The sequence below is a fragment of the Hyperolius riggenbachi genome, chromosome 1 (genome assembly GCF_040937935.1).
Source record: "Hyperolius riggenbachi isolate aHypRig1 chromosome 1, aHypRig1.pri, whole genome shotgun sequence".
NCBI classification, from domain to species: domain Eukaryota; kingdom Metazoa; phylum Chordata; class Amphibia; order Anura; family Hyperoliidae; genus Hyperolius; species Hyperolius riggenbachi.
The window spans coordinates 393,608,815-393,630,112 of record NC_090646.1 but is presented as its reverse complement, the minus strand read 5'-3'; the positions used below and the strand labels follow the sequence as shown (position 1 = coordinate 393,630,112).

Genomic DNA, 21,298 nt, shown 5'->3' with positions numbered 1-21,298 from the left:
CCAGTATAGCTAGTACAGTGCCCCAGTATAGCCAGTATAGTGCCCCAGTATAGCCAGTATAGTGCCCCAGTATAGCCAGTACAGTGCCTCAGTATAGCCAGTATAGTGCCCCAGTATAGCCAGTACAGTGCCCCAGTATATCCAGTACAGTGCCCCAGTATAGCCAGTACAGTGCCCCAGTATAGTGCCCCAGTATAGCCAGAATAGTGCCCCAGTACAGTGCCCCAGTATAGCCAGTACAGTGCCCCAGTATACCCAGTACAGTGCCCCAGTATAGCCAGTATAGTGTCCCAGTAATAGCCAGTATAGTGCCCCAGTATAGCCAGTACAGTGCCCCAGTATAGCCAGTACAATGCCTCAGTATAGCCAGTACAGTGCCCCAGTATAGCCAGTATAGTGCCCCAGTATAGCCAGTATAGTGCCCCAGTATAGTGCCCCAGTATAGCCAGTATAGTGCCCCAGTATAGCTAGTACAGTGCCCCAGTATAGCCAGTATAGTGCCCCAGTATAGCTAGTATAGTGCCCCAGTATAGCTAGTATAGTGCCCCAGTATAGCCAGTATAGTTCCCCAGTATGGGTAGGTGGTTCCCCCCTGCTCGTCCCCGCCGCTGTTGTTACCTTAGCAGCGGCCGCTCTCCCCTCTCCGGCGCCTGTACTTTCCAGCAGCATCTCCGGGCTACTGTGTGTGATGCGGCAGGAAGCAGGGCAGCGGCTTCCTGTAACGGCGATGTGTATCGCCGTTACTTTGGGAACCGAGCCATGCTTCCTGCCGCATCATCACACACAGCAGCCGGGAGATGCTGCTGGAAAGTACAGGCGCCGGAGAGGGGAGAGCGGCCGCTGCTAAGGTATTAACAGCGGCGGCCGCTGGGGGAGGGGGGCCGGAAGAGACCATTCAGCAGGTTAATGCCTGGGGGGGCCCGAGGCTGCGGGCCCTAGGCCCGGCCCGGGCCCAGGACGGAAGTCACAGTTGTACCCCCCTGATGGCGGGCCTGCTCCCAACTATTTGAGATAAGAAAGAGGGACACAAGCCACACCCCTGCTACACCCCTAATCACAACCATAAAGCTTTCATAAGAAAAATGAGTTGTTTTATAATTCAAACCACACTAGTTCTTTCGATCCTATATGTAGCCAGGAATAGGTGCCCTCAGTATTAGTAAAGGTAGCCAGAAATAAGAGCCCCCCAGTATAGGTAGCCAGCTATAGATTCCCCAGTCTAGGTAGCCAGCTATATGTTCCCCCAGTATAGGTAGCAAGGAACAGGTACCCCCAGTATAGGTAGCCAGGAATAGGTGCCCCCAGTATACGTACATATGAACAGGTGCATCCAGTATAGGTAGCCAAAAATTGATGCCCCCAGAATAGGTAGCCAGCTATAGGTGCCCCCACTATGGGTAGCCAAGAATTGGTGCCCCCAGTATAGGTAACCAGAAATAGGTGCCCCCAGTATAGGTAGCCAGAAATATGTGCCCCCAGTATAGGTAGCCAGGCAGAGGGGGAACGCAGCGGCAGGCACACTATCAGTGGCCATCAGATTCTTACATTGATAGGATCCATGCACCACATGTACTTATTCCTTCCTGATCCTGCGTTCCATCTCACAGTAACAGCGCCCCCTAGGGGGAGCGGTTACTATGGGATGGAACACAGGAACAGGAAGTAAGTAGTACATGCAGCGCTGGATCTCGGCAATGTGAGTATCTGATGTCCTTCTCAGCCACTGCTTGTGCGCCCGCTGCCCCCCATGCAGCACGTGGTGAGGACAAGCGGAGCCCCCCCAGGCCCTGTCACACATGTGACCGTGGTCCCTACACCACTGGTTTCTTGCCTTGGAGACCGTTCCTTGGGCTTGATTTATTGCGCGCAATCGTGAATTTCGCGTGAAAATTATAGTTTTTTGCGATGGCGAAACTGCCGCCATGACGTGAGCCATTTAACTCACGTCTGAGCAGCCCGCTCCCAACACTAATCCTGCAGTGAACAAGAGCCAGAGGTGTGAAACGCGGGGATCCTCCAGCCTGGCGCCCACCTGGCTGCTGATAGCCATATCTCAACTCCCCAAGTGAAAGGGTTTTAACAACCCTAATGCCAGTCTCCCTCCCCTTCTCCTGAAATTGACTAATGTGCATGTTCCAGGCCTAAGCACGCCCTGCAAGTTCACATACAGCACTGCAGCAAATCATATATACTGTTCACACACCAGTCCGGTCCTCTGCATTAGCGGTACCTAAATGTTGGGACATTATTCTCTTGTACCAATATAATGATATTCATATTTGTGCTGATTGTAGGAGGGGCCAACTTCACAAAGCTCAAAATGGATTTATCTTCCACAAAACTCTGGGTAGAACAACATTCATTGTTTGTTTGCTATGGATTTTATTATTTATAACGCTGCACATCTTCTGGCAGGAACAGAAACAGTTAACATTGGAGACTAGGGATAATCAATGATATGCAGATATTTCCGAGTTTATGCAAACGTCTGTAAATTTGTGTGCAAATATATGCAGCTTGAAAATGGACCAATCAAATCCCACCCAGGTTTAAACTGATTGGTCCAATTTCAAGCTGCATATATTTGCATAAAATTTACATAAATTTGCACAAACTCCGAAGTATTTGCATATCATTGATCATCCCTATTGGGAATCCATGGGCTTGCCGACGTGACCGGTATGTTTAATTATTCATGAGTGTGGCTGGCTTCTGGCTTTTTGTTTCCTCACAGGTGGCTGTTGCTGGGACCCTGGATTAGTCTACTGCTGGAGTGGCAGCTAGTGTTGGGCGAACAGTGTTCGCCACTGTTCGGGTTCTGCAGAACATCACCCTGTTCGGGTGATGTTCGAGTTCGGCCGAACACCTGACGGTGCTCGGCCAAACCGTTCGGCCACATGGCCGAACTAAGAGCGCATGGCCGAACGTTCCCCGAACGCGCTCTGATTGGCCGAACGGTCACGTGGTTCGGGTAAATAAATACCCGAACCACGTCATATCTCCGCCATTTGTCTGTGGGTTTAGCTTTGGGTAGGCAGGCAGGGTAGTTCGCTCTCCAGCCACGCTAGCCAGGGTCCCCCCCAGTCATTGTGTGTCGCTGCTGGGAACAGTAGTACACCGCTCGCTCAGCCACACTATATATAGCATTGTTTACTGCCACTGTGTACCTCGCTCAGCCACGCTATATATAGCATTGTGTTTTCTGACACTCTGTGTACACGGCTCAGCCTGACTATATAGCATTGTGTGTACTGCCACTGTGCACCTCACTCAGCCACGCTATATATAGCATTGTGTTTACTGCCACTCTGTGTACACGGCTCAGGCAGACTATATAGCATTGTGTGTACTGCCACTCTGTGTACACGGCTCAGCCAGACTATATAGCATTGTGTGTACTGCCACTCTGTGTACACCGCTCAGCCAGACTATATAGCATTGTGTGTACTGCCACTCTGTGTACACGGCTCAGCCTGACTATATAGCATTGTGTGTACTGCCACTGTGCACCTCGCTCAGCCACGCTATATATAGCATTGTGTTTACTGCCACTCTGTGTACACCGCTCAGCCAGACTATATAGCATTGTGTGTACTGCCACTCTGTGTACACGGCTCAGCCAGACTATATAGCATTGTGTGTACTGCCACTCTGTGTACACCGCTCAGCCAGACTATATAGCATTGTGTGTACTGCCACTCTGTGTACACGGCTCAGCCTGACTATATAGCATTGTGTGTACTGCCACTGTGCACCTCGCTCAGCCACGCTATATATAGCATTGTGTTTACTGCCACTCTGTGTACACCGCTCAGCCAGACTATATACCATTGTTTACTGACACTCTGTGTACACCGCTCAGCCAGACTATATACCATTGTTTACTGACACTCTGTGTACACGGCTCAGCCTGACTATATAGCATTGTGTGTACTGCCACTGTGCACCTCGCTCAGCCACGCTATATATAGCATTGTGTTTACTGCCACTCTGTGTACACGGCTCAGCCTGACTATATAGCATTGTGTGTACTGCCACTCTGTGTACACCGCTCAGCCAGACTATATAGCATTGTGTGTACTGCCACTCTGTGTACACGGCTCAGCCAGACTATATAGCATTGTGTTTACTTCCACTCTGTGTCTGCTGGGCCTGGGAACAGTAGTACACCGCTCACCCGCCACTGTATAGCATTGTGCTCTGTGTCGCTGCTGGGAATAGTGGTACACCGCTCACCCGCCACTGTATAGCATTGTGCTCTGTGTCGCTGCTGGGAATAGTGGTACTGTATAGCATTTCTGTACTGCCACTGTACTGCTGCCAGTCAGCGTGTACTGTAAGGATAAGTGAAATGAGGAATAAATCCGGTGAAAGAGGAAGGGGCAAGGGAAGAGGTGTTTCCCCTGACGGTTCACGTACAGGCCACAGGGGAACACCCAAGAAAACCCACTCAATACCGCCCATGTTGTCCAGGACAACAACCCTCACAGATCCAAAAGAACAGGACCAGATAATTACTTGGATGACCTCTCAAGCGTCCAGCAGTGGGTTAAGCAGCACCAGCACGTCACGCACGAGGTCCGAGTCCTCAGCCAGTTACAAGGAGCCAGTGGGCACAAAGCTGACACAACCGGCAGCGACACCACGCACACAACTGCCAGATAACCAGTCCGATGAATTACCTCAGGACACAATGGGGTATTCGCAGGAGCTATTCCCAGCCCAACAAACTTCCACCTTTCAAAGGTCAATGGAGGAACAGCCAGAAATGTTGTGCCCGGATTCACAACCATTAACTGTGGGAAATGCACCGCGCACTGAAATACAAGGCGAGTCCGAGGAGGACTCGGAAACCCAAATCCCAGAGCAAGTTGGGCAGGAGGGGTTGCAATTGCAGGAGGTCGGCCGACAAGATCTGGAAGACGACGTTGGAGTGAGCTGCGCAGAGGTTGTTCTGGGGAGCTCTACTCCACCGCGGCGGCCCCCCACAATGACATATGACGAGTTTGAGGAGATGGAAGAGGAGGGTATGGACAATGTGGACAGAGACCCAGATTTTGTTTGTGAACGAGAACATCGACGTCGTAGCAGCAGCACAGATGAGTCTGTTGAAGAACCCACTGCTGCACGAGTTCGCCTTGTGCCACAAGGTAGGCGGCGCGCAATTTCAGGCACCACAAGCGTGGAAGTTCAAGTGAGAGGCAAAAGAGGAGCAAACAGAAATCGCCAGCAAGGCAGGTGCTCCAAAGTCTGGGCTTTCTTTGAAGACTGCACTGAGGATGTTACCATGGCGATTTGCAAGGTGTGCAAGACCCGCCTGAGCAGGGGGAAAAGTATTAACAACCTTTCCACCACCAGCATGAGCCGCCACATGCTATCCAAACATCCCACTCTGTGGGCAAACTCGGCAGGACAGGGTACCAGCAACACTGCCTCCCTTGGGTTCACCAGACTCACCACCAGACCCGCCTCAGCAGCAGCGGTAGCCCAGCCATTGCGTGGTTCACAACATTCACAAACATCAGACGACGTTGACACTGTCACTTTCTGGAGTAGTGCTCTTGAGGTCTCCCAGTGTTCATCAAACACAACAACCAACAGCCCTTCCGTGTGCAGCGCTACGGTTCAGTTGTCTGTGTCGGAGATGTTTGAGCGCAAGAGGAAATTGCCAGCAAATGACCCCCGGGCCGTGGCAGTAACAGCCAGCATAGCCAAGCTTCTGGCCTGCGAAATGCTGCCATATCGAGTGGTGGAGACAAACAGCTTCAAGGGCATGATGTCAGTGGCCATCCCACGTTACGTGGTTCCCAGCCGCTACCACTTTGCGCGCTCTGCAGTGCCTGAGTTGCATGAGCACGTGGTCAGCAAAATAACCCGAAGCTTGAAGAATGCCGTTGCCTGCAAGGTTCACCTCACCACTGACACCTGGACGAGTGCGTTCGGCCAGGGTCGATACATCTCCCTTACCGCGCACTGGGTGAACCTTGTGGAGCCTGGCAGCGATTCCTCACCTGCTACGGCGCGGGTGTTGCCCACGCCGCAAACAGCTGCACCGCCGTCCCTCCCACTGGATAACAACAGCAGCACCTACCTCTCTGACTCCTTCTCCTCCAACGCATCTCAAAGCTGTACCTCATCTGGAAACGCTAACCCAGCAGCAGTAGGATCGTGGAAGCAGTGCAGCACAGCTGTTGGCATGCGTCAGCAAGCGTTGCTGAAGCTGATCTGCCTTGGGGATAAGCAGCACACAGGGGAGGAAATTTGGAAGGGAATAAAGGAACAGACGGATTTGTGGCTGGCACCGCTGGACCTGAAACCGGGCATGGTTGTGTGTGATAATGGGAATAATCTCATTCGCGCTTTAAGGTTAGCTAAGCTGACACACATCCCTTGCCTGGCGCACATGATGAACCTAGTAGTTCAGCGGTTCCTGAGGACATACCCAGGCGTGGCCGATCTTCTGTTGAAGGTGCGTCGAGTGGCCAAACATTGTAGAAATTCCAGTACTGCTTCGGGGGCACTCGCCAAGATGCAGGAGCGCTTCAATCTCCCCCACCATCGCTTGCTGTGTGATGTCCCTACGCGCTGGAATTCTACGCTGCACATGCTAGCACGCTTTTGTGAGCAGAAGAGTGCAGTGGTCCAGTACATGACGGCGCAGTACCGAGGCGCATCCGGACAGCTGCCAAGCTTCTGTGGATCCGATTGGGCCAACATGTTGGACCTCTGCCAAGTCCTCCAAAATTTTGAGCAATCCACGTTGCTTGTGAGCAGTGACAACTCTTCAGTCAGCATTACCATACCACTGCTGTGTTTACTGAAGAGGTCAATGTTGAAAATCAAGGAAACAGCTGTCATGATGCAACTGGGGGAATCTGAAGGAGAAAACGATCAGCGTGATGGTACCAACATCAGGCCATCCGCCTCAGGGAACGCTGGCCCCAGCAGCTATGACGAAGAAGAGGAGGAGGAACAGCTGGAGTTGGAGCAGGAATTTCCTGCCACCACTGACGAGGGCCAGAGCGGTGCACGTTGGACTTCCACAATTCAGCGCGAATGGTCAGCAGAAGCAGACCAGGAGGAAGGTGACGACTATGATGCATCACAACAACTATCACAACGCTCACAAGAGGATGATGAGGATTCTGGTAGGACTCTGGCACACATGGCTCAATTCATGCTAGACTGCATTGAACGCAACCCACGCATTGTGCGCATTCTGGACAACACCAATTACTGGGTTTATACCCTTCTGGATCCACGGTACAAACACAATGTTTCAAAACTGCTTGAAGAAAGAGTCAGACAGGTCAAAATGGAAGAATACCAGCAGGCCCTTGTGGAGACTTTAGAGAGGAGATTGACATCCTCCCCCTCCTCTAGCCAGTTGTACGCCGACAGACTGACTTCCGCAAACCCAGGACGACCAGGAGGGCAGCAAACAACGCAAGCCGCAGCTAGTGCCCAAAAGGGAATGGTATCGGCAGTGTCCTTGGAGTGGGAAAATTTTCTGACACCCATGCAGCAGCAGCCCACTGAACAGGAAGCGTGCAGATCCACCTCCAACACCGATCGCCTGGAGAAGATGGTCAAGGACTACATGTCAGATGACGTAGCTGTGTCGAACAATCCATCTGCACCCTTCAACTATTGGGTATCGAAGCTAGACACCTGGCACGAACTGGCAATGTACGCAATAGAGGTGCTGGCTTGCCCGGCAGCCAGCGTTGTCGGAACGCTGTTTCAGTGCTGCCGGAGGCATCGTCACAGATCGGCGTATCCGCCTCTCCACAGAAAATGCAGACCGTCTGACTCAAATTAAAATGAATCAATCCTGGATTGGAAATGACTACGCAACACTCCAGGACCCCAACCAAGTAACATGACCAATGAACATCTGGGATGGTGTAGCGTTTCCGGTCCCTGTTTATTGAACCTCTCATCTGTATTACATTTATGACTGCATGGAGGCAAAAAGCATTGCTGCTATATCCGCACGCTTTTTGTCCTCATGCAAGGCCTGGGTTGTTGTGTCTCAAAAAGCATGGCCTTCTCCTCCTGCGCCTGCTCCTGTTCCATCACGTGTGCTGCTGCTGCTGCTGGGTTAGCGTTGCCGGTCCCTCCCTGTTTATGGAACCTCTTATCTTTATTACATTTATGACTGCATGGCGGTACAAAGCATGCTATCCGCACGCTTCTTGTCCTCATGCAAGGCCTGGGTTGTTGTGTCTCACAAAGCGTGGCCTTCTCCTCCTGCGCCTCCTCCTGTTCCATCACGTCTGCTGCTGCTGGGTTAGCGTTGCCGCGTGGTCCCTGTTTATTGAACCACTTATCTTTATTACATTTATGACTGCATGGCGGTACAAAGCATGCTATCCGCACGCTTCTTGTCCTCATGCAAGGCCTGGGTTGTTGTGTCTCACAAAGCGTGGCCTTCTCCTCCTGCGCCTCCTCCTGTTCCATCACGTCTGCTGCTGCTGGGTTAGCGTTGCCGCGTGGTCCCTGTTTATTGAACCACTTATCTTTATTACATTTATGACTGCATGGCGGTACAAAGCATGCTATCTATCCGCACGCTTCTTGTCCTCATGCAAGGCCTGGGTTGTTGTGTCTCACAAAGCGTGGCCTTCTCCTCCTGCGCCTCCTCCTGTTCCATCACGTGTGCTGCTGCTGGGTTAGCGTTGCCGCGTGGTCCCTGTTTATTGAACCACTTATCTTTATTACATTTATGACTGCATGGCGGTACAAAGCATGCTATCCGCACGCTTCTTGTCCTCATGCAAGGCCTGGGTTGTTGTGTCTCACAAAGCGTGGCCTTCTCCTCCTGCGCCTCCTCCTGTTCCATCACGTCTGCTGCTGCTGGGTTAGCGTTGCCGCGTGGTCCCTGTTTATTGAACCACTTATCTTTATTACATTTATGACTGCATGGCGGTACAAAGCATGCTATCCGCACGCTTCTTGTCCTCATGCAAGGCCTGGGTTGTTGTGTCTCACAAAGCGTGGCCTTCTCCTCCTGCGCCTCCTCCTGTTCCATCACGTCTGCTGCTGCTGGGTTAGCGTTGCCGCGTGGTCCCTGTTTATTGAACCACTTATCTTTATTACATTTATGACTGCATGGCGGTACAAAGCATGCTATCCACACGCTTCTTGTCCTCATGCAAGGCCTGGGTTGTTGTGTCTCACAAAGCGTGGCCTTCTCCTCCTGCGCCTCCTCCTGTTCCATCACGTCTGCTGCTGCTGGGTTAGCGTTGCCGCGTGGTCCCTGTTTATTGAACCACTTATCTTTATTACATTTATGACTGCATGGCAGTACAAAGCATGCTATCCGCACGCTTCTTGTCCTCATGCAAGGCCTGGGTTGTTGTGTCTCAAAGCGTGGCCTTCTCCTCCTGCGCCTCCTCCTGTTCCATCACGTGTGCTGCTGCTGGGTTAGCGTTGCCGCGTGGTCCCTGTTTATTGAACCACTTATCTTTATTACATTTATGACTGCATGGCGGTACAAAGCATGCTATCCGCATTCTTCTTGTCCTCATGCAAGGCCTGGGTTGTTGTGTCTCAAAGCGTGGCCTTCTCCTCCTGCGCCTCCTCCTGTTCCATCACGTGTGCTGCTGCTGGTGCTGGGTTAGCGTTACCGGTCCCTTTTCGTGGAACCTCTTCTCTGTATTACATTTATGACTGCATGGCGACAAAAAGCATGTTACCTGTGCAAAGAAACATGACATTTTCCACATTTAAAAGACAGTTTTTCCTTTGAAACTTTACAATCAATTTTCTCAAAAACTATAAGCTCTTTTTCAAATATTTTTTTTCCTCTTGTACCCACTCCCAAGGTGCACATACCCTGCTAATTTGGGGTATGTAGCATGTAAGGAAGCTTTACAAAGCACGAAACTTCGGGTCCCCATTGACTTCCATTATGTTCGGAGTTCGGCGCGAACACCCGAACATCGCGGCGATGTTCGGCGAACGTTCTCGAACCCGAACATCTAGGTGTTCGCCCAACACTAGTGGCAGCATGCATTGGTGGACTGGGCCTGCTGGGCTTTTAAGCCGCCAATCAAGGTCAGAGGAGCAGTATTTAATGCTGGGCATACACGGCGCGATAGTTGTTATCAATCGAGCCGCTGATGGCTCGATTGATAATATTCAACCTGTCCGATCACCGCAGCGGATCGATTCCGTGCTCGATCCCCGCGGGCGGATAATGGAAGAAACGAGCGGCTGATAAGGAACTGCCCATGGGGACGAGCGGGAATCGATCCACGCGCCCGTGCGGACGAGCGGGGACGCGCTGGCATTGAGCCAGCGGCTCGATTCCGGCGCATAAACGCGAAGTGTATGCCCAGCATAACACCTGGTGTCAGCGGTGCAGATCACCATTCTGCAAAACACCAGCCAAGTGACCTTCCCTCCCTCCCTGTGAGTTTACAACCTTAATGCTTAATTGGGCGTTTGTCTCCATTTCAATGGACAACTGACCTGAGATGGATATGAAGGCTGCCATATTTATTTCATTTTAAACAATACCAGTAGCCTGGCAGCTCTGCTGATCTTTTATGCATCAGTCGAGTCTGAATCACACACCTGAAACAAGCATACAACATATGCAGTCAAACTCAAAGGACAACTGTAGTGAGAAGAATATGAAGGCTTCCGTATGCATTTCCTTTTAAACAATACCAGTTGTCTGGCAATACGTCTGAACTGTTTGGCTTCAGTAGTGTCTGAATGCAGCCAATCTTGTCAGATCTGACAATAATGTCAGAAACACTTGTTATGCTGCATGCTTGTTCAGGGTCTATGGCTTAAAGTATTAGAGACAGAGGATCAGCAGGATAGCCACAAAATTGGTATTTCTTAACCTCCCTGGCGTTCAATCATCCCAGGATTTCTGTGCAAAAGTGATAAAATATATTTTTAAAACTTTTGTTTCCCTGTAACTTGCCAAAATGTGTCAATCAAGGGTCTAGTATACAGTGCAGGAGAGTATTGATGTGTATGCACGTTTATACAGTTCACAGCATGTTTTTATGGACGGATATATCTGTCCATACCGCTAGGGAGGAAGGAAATAAATATGGCAGCATCCATATAACTCTCACTTCAGGTTCCCTTTAAGTCAAACATCGGCACTGCATGCTTGTTCAGGGTCTGTGCCTAAAAGTATTAGAGGCAGAGGGTCAGCAGGACAATCAGGCAAGGTGCATTGTTTAAAAGGAAATAAATATGGCACTCTCCGTGTCCCTCTCAGGTCAGTTGTCCTTTAAAAAAATGTGTTGCTGTAATGGGAAATGTCACTGGATTGGTGGACATCATTTGTTGGTTTCTAGTTCATGATTCTCTCTTTGGTGTGATCTTAAGATTCAGGGCCCATTTACACTAGAAGCGCTTTTCTGAGTGCTTTGTGATTGATTAGCGCTTTTTAAAAATCGTTCCCATTCACTTTCATTAAAATCGCTGTAAACGTTGCGTAAAAATCGCTGCAATTTTCGCATACTAGGTTGCATAATTGTTTCGATTTTTACCGCGATTTTGATGAAAGTGAATGGGAGCGATTTTTAAAAAGCGCTAAACAATCACAAAGCGCTCAGAAAAGTGCTTCTAGTGTGAATAGGCCCTTCTGATCACTTGGTAAAATGCAATAAAGTGTGGTTTGGGTACACAATTTAACAATTGTTCAAAAACCCAATAAACAAGGTTGCAGCCTTTTTTCTCTACCCGGTGTTTGTGTGTTATTTTATTAGACATTTTGTTTTCTTTTACGTCTAGGTTGTCTAGGCCCATTAATTAAATCTACATATTTACTTTCACTTCTTCCTAAACAACTATCCGTTTACTAGCAGAGAGGAGCTACATAACATATTACTCCTGGCTGATGGCTTAACCATTTCAGCAGCGCGGACGTGAGCTTCACGTCCGCAGCGGCAAGTGCTTGAGCCGCAGGGACGCGCTAGTCACGTCCCTGCAGTTTGGGTGGTCTGCAGGCGATTGTGCGGGCAGATGCCCACGATCGTGCTGCTGCTGCACGCAGGGGGGATTGGCTGCAGGGGACAAAAGTCCCCTGTGCCAATCCGAGCATGTCCGCCGTGAATAAACACTGTTTTTGCTCAAAAACAGTGTTTTTTCTGTAAATGGAGCCGCCGCGATTCCCGCCAACCGATCGTTAAATTTATGAATGGAAACAATGTTTCCATTCATAACCTCCCCGCCGCCGCTGTGATCGTCACTTCCCTGGTTACAATGTAGTGATACATTGTATCCCAATTAGCGTACATTGTGCGCTAATGGGATTTTTGCTCAGTAGGGACATCTTGTGGTCAAATAGTAAAACACACCTACTGATTTAGGGGAATAAAAATCAAAGGTTATTTATGACAAGAGGACATAAAATTAAAAAATATTGGGCTAAAAATTTGTGATGCATGTAAAACTGAAAAAGTGCACCTTTATTTCCAAATAAAATATTGTCACCATACATTACACTAGGGGTATAATTTTAAGGTTTAAATTAAAAAGACAAATGGCCAAATACAATGTGTGGATTTTAGTTATGGTAGCATTAATTATTTTAAAACTGTAATGGCTGAAAACTGAAAAAAATAATGAATTTTATAAAAAATTTTCTTATTATTCTCATTATAATACATTTAGATTAAAATAATTCTTAGCATAATTTATCACCCCAAGAAAGCCTAATTGCCGGCGGAAAAAAAAAAAGGTATAGATCATTTCGCTGTGATAAGTACTGATAAAGCTATTGGGGAATGAAAGGGAGAAGCGCTGACAGGTGAAAATTCCTCTCGTCCATAAGGTAAAAAATCCCCGCGGGCTGAAATGGTAAATTGGCTGTGGCAGGCAGTCAGTGTCGATTATTTTTAAACATCCACTGGAGCTTTCAGATTGGTTGTTTTGGACATCAAACACTTTACTGTACACATTAGGCTTATAATTCATGTGCACTTGTTGCGATACAAATGATGGTTGCCCTACAAAAGGCACCTGCCCATTCTTGTTTGCATCATCTGAGTACTTGGCATGAGACTGGCAGTTATAATGGCATGAGCTGCTGGGCAGAGCTAAGAGCATGAGTGTCAGTTATTTTTGACAGTTGACAGTTGACCGTGGAAGAGGCTGCAGCAAAAACCTTTCCTGCATCTTTATTTCATATTCTAGCATTTTACTAATAGCATTCCAGCGCCAATGGACACCTCAGCGATGGAAAAAGGATCAGCGCCCTCTCCTGCTGACAGCACAACATTTGGTATAAAAAATATGGAGGAAGAAGGAAGATCAACCGAGATCATCCAAGAGAAGGAAGCCACCCCTGAGCACAGAATCGCATTGGAAGAGGAAGAGGAATACAAGGAGGAATACGAGGAAGATTCAGAAGACGAGGAATTCTACAAGACCCGCAAATGGAGACCGGACCTTTCTACTATTGATAGCGACTCGTTTGGGGAACTCGAAGAGGAATGTAGAACAAGCAGCAGCCTATCTGATGAAGATACTGCATGGCAAGAGGACCTCCCGTCTGAGGACCCCAGACATCAGGCAGAGGAGCAAGAAGAGGTGGAAGACAAGGCAGAGGAGGAATACAAGGAAGAGGAGGAATACGAGGACCCCAGACAGCAGGCAGAGGAGCAAGACACAAATGAGGAGGAGAGAAGAGGAAGCAGAAGAGGAATACACCCAATCAGCTGGCTACAATATATGATCAGGAGACTGCCAACACTGAAATGTCTCTTCTGCTGCTTCCCATGTGGCGCTGCCTCTCAATAGGCAACCATGGATGGGGCATCCTGGACTCTTTCCAAAGAGCAAAATTGGACGCCAAACCTATTATGGATTTGCCATCTGATGTGTGACAATGTATACACATCTTGGACTCTTTAGACGGAGCAACATTGGACCCCAATACAGGTAAGGATTTGACACCGTACAAGGGGCAACATATGGCTTATGCTGGACTCTTTGATTAGAGCCATGTTGCACTCTTAGACTGATTTGCCACTGTACAAGGGACAACATTTGGCTTATGCTGGACTCTTTGATTAGAGCCATGTTGCACCCTTAGACTGATTTGCCACTGTACAAGGGACAACATATGGCTTATGCTGGACTCTTTGATTAGAGCCATGTTGCACCCTTAGACTGATTTGCCACTGTACAAGGGGCAACATATGGCTTATGCTGGACTCTTTGATTAGAGCCATGTTGCACCCTTAGACTATGGATTTGCCACTAAAGAAGGATCAGTGTATGGCTATTGCTGGACTCAAATTGTGAGCAACATTGATCCTAGGAAACATAAGGCGTACATCAATTCCCTTTTCAGGAGAAACAGAAGACAGGCACCATCTACCAAGTGTAGCTTTTATTGCACCACTTGTGTTGGTAAGTTGTAAGATACAGACAGGTAACAAACCAATACACACAATTGTGTATAGATAAGAAAACAGTTTTAAGTAAACCACATATGGAAGAGGAGGTGACTGCGGAGCACTAGAAGGAGCGAACGGCGGCTGTCACATCTGCGAAGATGCTTGGCTGTCATGTAAACCACCCCCCCACCCCCCCCCCCGCCTGTGGTGTGAGTGCAGAAGGCTAAACTGTCCATTGGAGCAACTCCCGGCCTCCTCCTGTGTCCAGTGTTACTGTGAGTGCCTGTACCACGTGAAAACCGGGAGGGGGGGGGGGGTGAGAAAAAAACTTGGGGGTGGCCCGGCTAACGGTTAATATCCTTAATGATTGGTTACCGTCATTATTGATTCCTGTATTGATTTGTGCAGGTGGTCTATTCTGGTTTAATTATTGTCCAGATGAGATGCTACTGTGCATTTAGATTGTGCAGGTACAATTTTTCCTGTTCTCTCTGGATTACACCATGTGGTGACATTCCCTTTTTATTCACTGCACTTCATCTTCTCTGTGTTTTCCATTTCACGCTATCTGCGTGTGGTTTTTCACTCTGTTTACACTTTCTCTGTTTTTTCTCTATGGTTGTAATCTTGTTATTATAACCTCATTATATTGTGGTATTTTACTGCAATTTTTAATTGTATTGCATTTTACACTTTTTAGATATTCATTGTATGTAGAAAGGCCTGGAGAAGGGTCATGGACCCGAAACAAATCGATGTTGTTGCCTTCTCTACCAATTACATGTACTTTACCACATGACTGAAGATATTGTATACAAATTTCCGCAAGTTTTTTTGGAATATTAAAAGAAAAAGTATATTTTGCAATTTTTGGTTTCCTGAGTTTTTCACTATATCCATGAGTATATAATAATAGATTCCTCTCTGATCTGATTTGATCAGAGGGGCGTCTACCTGCAGGTGATCTGGTAGCAGATTGACAAGTGTATGGGAACCTTTAGAGACAGATTTCTGTCTGCGTTGATTGCAGTGGGCAGGGAGGCTAGTTGGGTGTGTTGCCACTATGCGCATTGCTTGGTGCTATAAATGCTGCTGATGTAAAGGATTACATTATCCTAAAGGTGGCCATACACTAATAGATGAAAACAGATTTGACCAGGAGATCGTTCTTTTTTTCGATCAAATCAGATCTAAGAGGGATCAAATTCTTCCCTACACTGTAGGCACTCATGTTAATAGCAGGCTATTAATAGAAATAAAATATTGCGCGCTGGGGCCAGAAGATATACAAATTGCGGCTATAAAAGGCCACAGTTTGTATAGCGGGGAGCCCCAACGCCCCCTATTTTATCAGGCTCCCCGACTCCCATTTATAGCCTCTACTAACGTGTTCTCGGTATCGGCATTGTGATCTTTGGGGACAAGGGTGGGGTGGGGGGCCGCCAAAGTCTAGCTCCGCTCAGGGCATTGTGAAACCTAAGGCCAGCCCTGGCTCCTGCCATATTCTCTACTGACTGTGAGTATCTGCAGTGACTGTCACCTCCTGCATCCTCTCACATGTTCTCCAGCTTGTACCATCTACAGCAGCTGCAGCCCTCTCATGCAGCTCCTAGCTCCTCCTCCTTCTCATCCATTGTGCTTCATTTCAAGCAGCTCTGATCATCATCTGCAACCACCATCTCCAGCTCCTACCATCTCCTCCAGCTGATAATCCCTGCAGCTCCCGTCTTCTCTTGGATGTCATCCCCTGCAGTGTACTAACTAATCTCCTGCAGTGACTGTCATTCCCTGCAGTGTACGCCTCCTTCAACTAATCTCCTGCAGTGACTGTCATCCCCTGCAGTGTACGCCTTCTTCAACTAATCTCCTGCAGTGACTGTCATCCACTGCAGTGAACGTCACCTTGAAGCTGGTTTCACACTATAAATCAGCGTTGCACCATCAAAAACAGGCCTTCAGGGAACACCACGCTTTTGCGCGGTGTTCCGTCTGGCCACAGTCCAAGCAGGAAATTAATCGCGTCACTTCCTGCTTCAGGTGTACGGATGTGCACAGAAGTGTATTGTTAAAATATGCTTCCGCGCAAGCGCCGTTGCGTCGAACTTTTTTCAAAAAAACTATGCATCGCCATAGACTAACATGACTAACGTAGTTTTGGACCTGCACCAGGGATGTGGTGGAAAAGTCACTTCCGCCACGCTGTAAAGTTGCAGTATGAAAGTCTCCAAAGACTTTCATTGCCTGACGGTGGGGTGCGGTAGAAATACCGCAGCACCCCGGTGTGGAAGGGCTCTCAATTATATGTACCCGCCTGACTAAAGTGGCCAATAACGACTTCGTAAGCCAATAGTCAGGCGCGCGTACAGCAGCCACGACCCCCAAGTGATCCGCCAGGCGGATCAACTCACCCCCGCGACAGCCAATTGCGTTAATTGCGCCCCCCCACCGCGTGACATTACGCATGCGCTGCTCCATCCTCCCTCCATCCCCCCCCCCCCCCACATAGCAACAGAACGCGTTGTCAGCTACATAGTTGACACGCGTCTGTACAGCAATGTCGCCCTAGGGCAGTGATGGCAAACCTTTCAGAGGCCGAGTGCCCAAACTGCGACCCAAAATCGACTTATTTATCACTAAGTGCCGGAGGTGGGGTAGTTGCGGGGCGCGCAGTGAAAAATGGGCGTGGCCATGACATTGTATGGGTGGAGCTAACGTAATGATGTAACAGCGAGGCATAAGAAAGCAGTGTTTCCGCCATGATGTGGTGAAACGAGGATTCGCATCATGGGTGTGCAGAAACTGTGTGATGCTATTTATTAGTATAACGTAACCCCAAAGCAGCAAATATAGCCAACTATGACCATTAAATAATAAATGCAGCAACAGTTACCCCAGACACCAGGAAATAAACGCAATGTGGGCAGTATTTCACCAGAAAATAACACAATGTGGACAACATTTCAGCAGTAAATAACGCAATGTGGATCAGCATTTCAGCAGTAAATAACGCAATGTGGATCAGCATTTCAGCAGTAAATAACGCAATGTGGATCAGCATTTCAGCAGTAAATAACGCAATGTGGACAACATTTCAGCAGTAAATAACGCAATGTGGACAAAATTTCAGCAGTAAATAACGCAATGTGGACAACATTTCAGCAGTAAATAACGCAATGTGGACACATGTCAGCAGTAAATAACGCAAAGTGGACACGTCAGCAGTAAATAATGCAATGTGGGCACATGTCAGCAGAAAATAACGCAATGTGGACACGTCAGCAGTAAATAACGCAATGTGGACACAGGTCAGCAGTAAATAACGCAAAATGAACACAGGTCAACAGTAAATAACGCAATGTGGACGCAGGTCAGCAGTAAATAACGCAATGTGGACAACATTTCACATGCAAAAAAAAATAATTTACTCAACTGACAGAAGTCTCCTGTCCCGGCGGCGGCGCGCAGCACCACGATTACCAGCCAGCCGAAAGTCCCGCGCTGACAGGACGTGCTGACGTTGGCACCCCTGTGAGCAGAGCGGGGAGGGGCTGGGGGCAGAGCTTTGGCTCTGCTTGTTCGCTGAAGAGAATCGTCTCTTAGAGCCGGCTCTTCGCGAACAACTCATCACTACTGCGGCGGCGGGGGTTATGGGATCAGTGGTGGTAGCGGACACCGCACGCGTGCCCACAGAGACGGCTCCGTGTGCCGCCTTGCGCACGTGTGCCATAGGTTCGCCAACACTGCCCTAGGGGATCGGGTCCCGATCCCCGACATTCAACATAAAATCCATAGGTGTATGAGCACCTTAACACCCCACCCCATAGACTGTAGCATAGGGCTAACCACATAGATGAGATTAGGATTAGATTAGGCCTATCCTCGCGCGTGCGCAAACACAACTTTAGAACAGGGCATATTGGTGGTCGCCACCAATCAGAGCAGGAGATATAGGGTTAGAGTAGGGCACACATACCGCAGACCTGGATCCAGCAGTAGCGTAGGGTTATTAGGGTGACTAGCACTAATTAGAGTAGGCTAGCATAGTGTAGTGTAGGACCCGTCCGAAAAAAGTCTACCGTGACGTGGTGGGCGGGCTTAAAATCCTACTGCTCAAAAGGTTTTACTTTTGCCAGTTGGATTAACCAAAAGACTCTTAATGCTTGAATCACCAACCATCATTACCCTGAAGTGCCAATTCACAATTCCACCGCAGTCAGCAGTCTGGCTCAGTCGCTCATACGCAGAAGAGCCCAACTGACGCGACTGAGCCAGTTACCAGGGCTGAGTGCGGCCAAATGGAGGAACTCAGGAGGACGGCGAGGGATGCAGCGGTGCTCGTGGGGCTGGAGGAAGCCCCGGGTAAGTGTGAAATCTTTCTTATTTCTGCTCTCAGGTACACTTTAAAGCATATAGGATCCCTGGAAAAATGGCATCTGGAAATTGAATAGTGAGCAATCTTGCTGTGGAGCCTCTCATAATAAAGTCAATTAAACAATAATTACAAATAATCAAAACCAGATGTAGGCTTGTAGTTCACTTTTAGGGCTCATTCACACTGCATGCATTTTCTCTGCATTTTACTACATTGCAGAAACAAATAAGAACTGGTAGTCCATTTTATTCAACGGGCTCTTTCATATTCAATGCATTTTCATGTTCAGAAAAAAAATAAAAAAAAATAAAGAGGCAGCATGCTGTATTCTGTCACATGCACCTTTTTGTATCAAATGTGTTTTATCTGGTTATGTATAATGCATGCCATGAGTTGGACACCACATAGTAGAATGTGTAAAGTGTGAGGGTTGGTGCACACCAAGAGCGCTTTTAAAAGCGCTAGTGCTTCGAAAAGTGCTTGGCCTATGTTTTTGAATGGGATGGATCACACCAGAGCAATGTGGTTTTTTTTTTCCCCAAACGCGGGTCCTGCAGCATTTTTGAGCACAACACCCACACACGTAACCTCAGGAAAGAAACTCGAGCAGCCGAACGGAAATGGAGGTAATCACATCTCAATTCTGACTTCCAAGATTACAAGGCCAAACTGTTACTCTTCCACACTGCCCTCTCTGAGGCTAAACAAAGGTACTTTGCTGCACTCAGGGCCGGATTTACAGCTCAGGAGCCTATAGGCACAGAAGCTCTGGCGCCCTAAGCCCCGCCCATCAGCACAAGACACCCCCCCAAGTTACGCCCCTTTTTTACTCAAGATACTACCCAAGACAAGTAGAGAATACCAACAATATGCAAATTTTGCCAATGGCGTGCAAAATTTTACCAAAGATAGTCTACTACCAGCAACACATACAGATACCTGTAATACAAATCACAAGGAAGTAATACTAATAACACACAGTTTCTAATTACAGGCAGGTACTGAGTAGATTTTAGTGATAGGTAGATTCTATCGATAGGAAGGTGGTGGTAGGCAATATGGATGCTCGGTGTGTTGATGCAAATTGGGTTGCAAATAGTCTGCAGGTTGAAAGTAAGACAAATCAAAATCAGCTGCAGTGGCATTTGATAGGTTAAATTTAAATCAGTGAGGTCTCTTCCAGACGGGAGGCTGAACAGTGCGCTTGCTTGCCAGGGTGGTAGTGATCGGTCAGTCCTAGTGACAGGCAGGCAGTACATTGGTGCATTGATCACCTCCTCCAAGCCAGTGGGAAACTGCTCCGTCGTGCTTCCTCCTAGTGTTGGGCGAACAGTGTTCGCCACTGTTCGGGTTCTGCAGAACATCACCCTGTTCGGGTGATGTTCGAGTTCGGCCGAACACCTGACGGTGCTCGGCCAAACCGTTCGGCCATATGGCCGAACTAAGAGCGCATGGCCGAACGTTCCCCGAACGTTCGGCTAGCGCTGTGATTGGCCGAACGGGTCACGTGGTTCGGACCCGAACGCGCTCTGATTGGCCGAACGGTCACGTGGTTCGGGTAAATAAATACCCGAACCACGTCATATCTCCGCCATTTGTCTGTGGGTTTAGCTTTGGGTAGGCAGGCAGGGTAGTTCGCGCTCCAGCCACGCTAGCCAGGGTCCCCCCTGTCATTGTGTCACTGCTGGGAACAGTAGTACACCGCTTGCTCAGCCACACTATATAGCATTCTGTTTACTGCCACTCTGTGTACCTCGCTCAGCCACACTATATAGCATTCTGTTTACTGCCACTCTGTGTCTGCTGGGAATAGTAGTACACCGCTTGCTCAGCCACACTATATAGCATTCTGTTTACTGCCACTCTGTGTACCTCGCTCAGCCACACTATATAGCATTCTGTTTACTGCCACTCTGTGTCTGCTGGGAATAGTGGTACACCGCTCGCTCAGCCACACTATATAGCATTCTGTTCACTGTTCTGTGTCTGCTTGGAATAGTGGTACACCGCTCGCTCAGCCACACTATATAGCATTCTGTTTACTGTTCTGTGTCTGCTGGGAATAGTGGTACACCGCTCGCTCAGCCACACTATATAGCATTCTGTTTACTGTTCTGTGTCTGCTGGGAATAGTGGTACACCGCTCGCTCAGCCACACTATATAGCATTCTGTTCACTGTTCTGTGTCTGCTGGGAATAGTGGTACACCGCTCGCTCAGCCACACTATATAGCATTCTGTTCACTGTTCTGTGTCTGCTGGGAATAGTGGTACACCGCTCGCTCAGCCACACTATATAGCATTCTGTTTACTGTTCTGTGTCTGCTGGGAATAGTGGTACACCGCTCGCTCATCCACACTATATAGCATTCTGTTCACTGTTCTGTGTCTGCTGGGAATAGTGGTACACCGCTCGCTCAGCCACACTATATAGCATTCTGTTCACTGTTCTGTGTCTGCTGGGAATAGTGGTACACCGCTCGCTCAGCCACACTATATAGCATTCTGTTCACTGTTCTGTGTCTGCTGGGAATAGTGGTACACCG

At 48.6% G+C, this 21,298-nt stretch overlaps 1 protein-coding gene across 6 annotated transcripts in view; it reads right to left on the bottom strand.

Moving 5' to 3' along the window:
* Positions 1-21,298, bottom strand: part of LOC137552128 (dynein axonemal assembly factor 5-like) — a 625,885-nt gene that overhangs the window by 541,777 nt on the left and 62,810 nt on the right. The window contains exon 5 of one of the 6 annotated variants that reach the window (XM_068271379.1): positions 9,620-9,675. The exons of the other annotated variants lie outside the window; for them this stretch is intronic. Coding sequence (XP_068127480.1) covers positions 9,629-9,675 — 47 coding nt within the window. The 3' untranslated portion in view covers positions 9,620-9,628. Of the gene's footprint in view, positions 1-9,619; positions 9,676-21,298 lie in introns of those variants that run through there. 6 annotated transcript variants of the gene reach the window in all.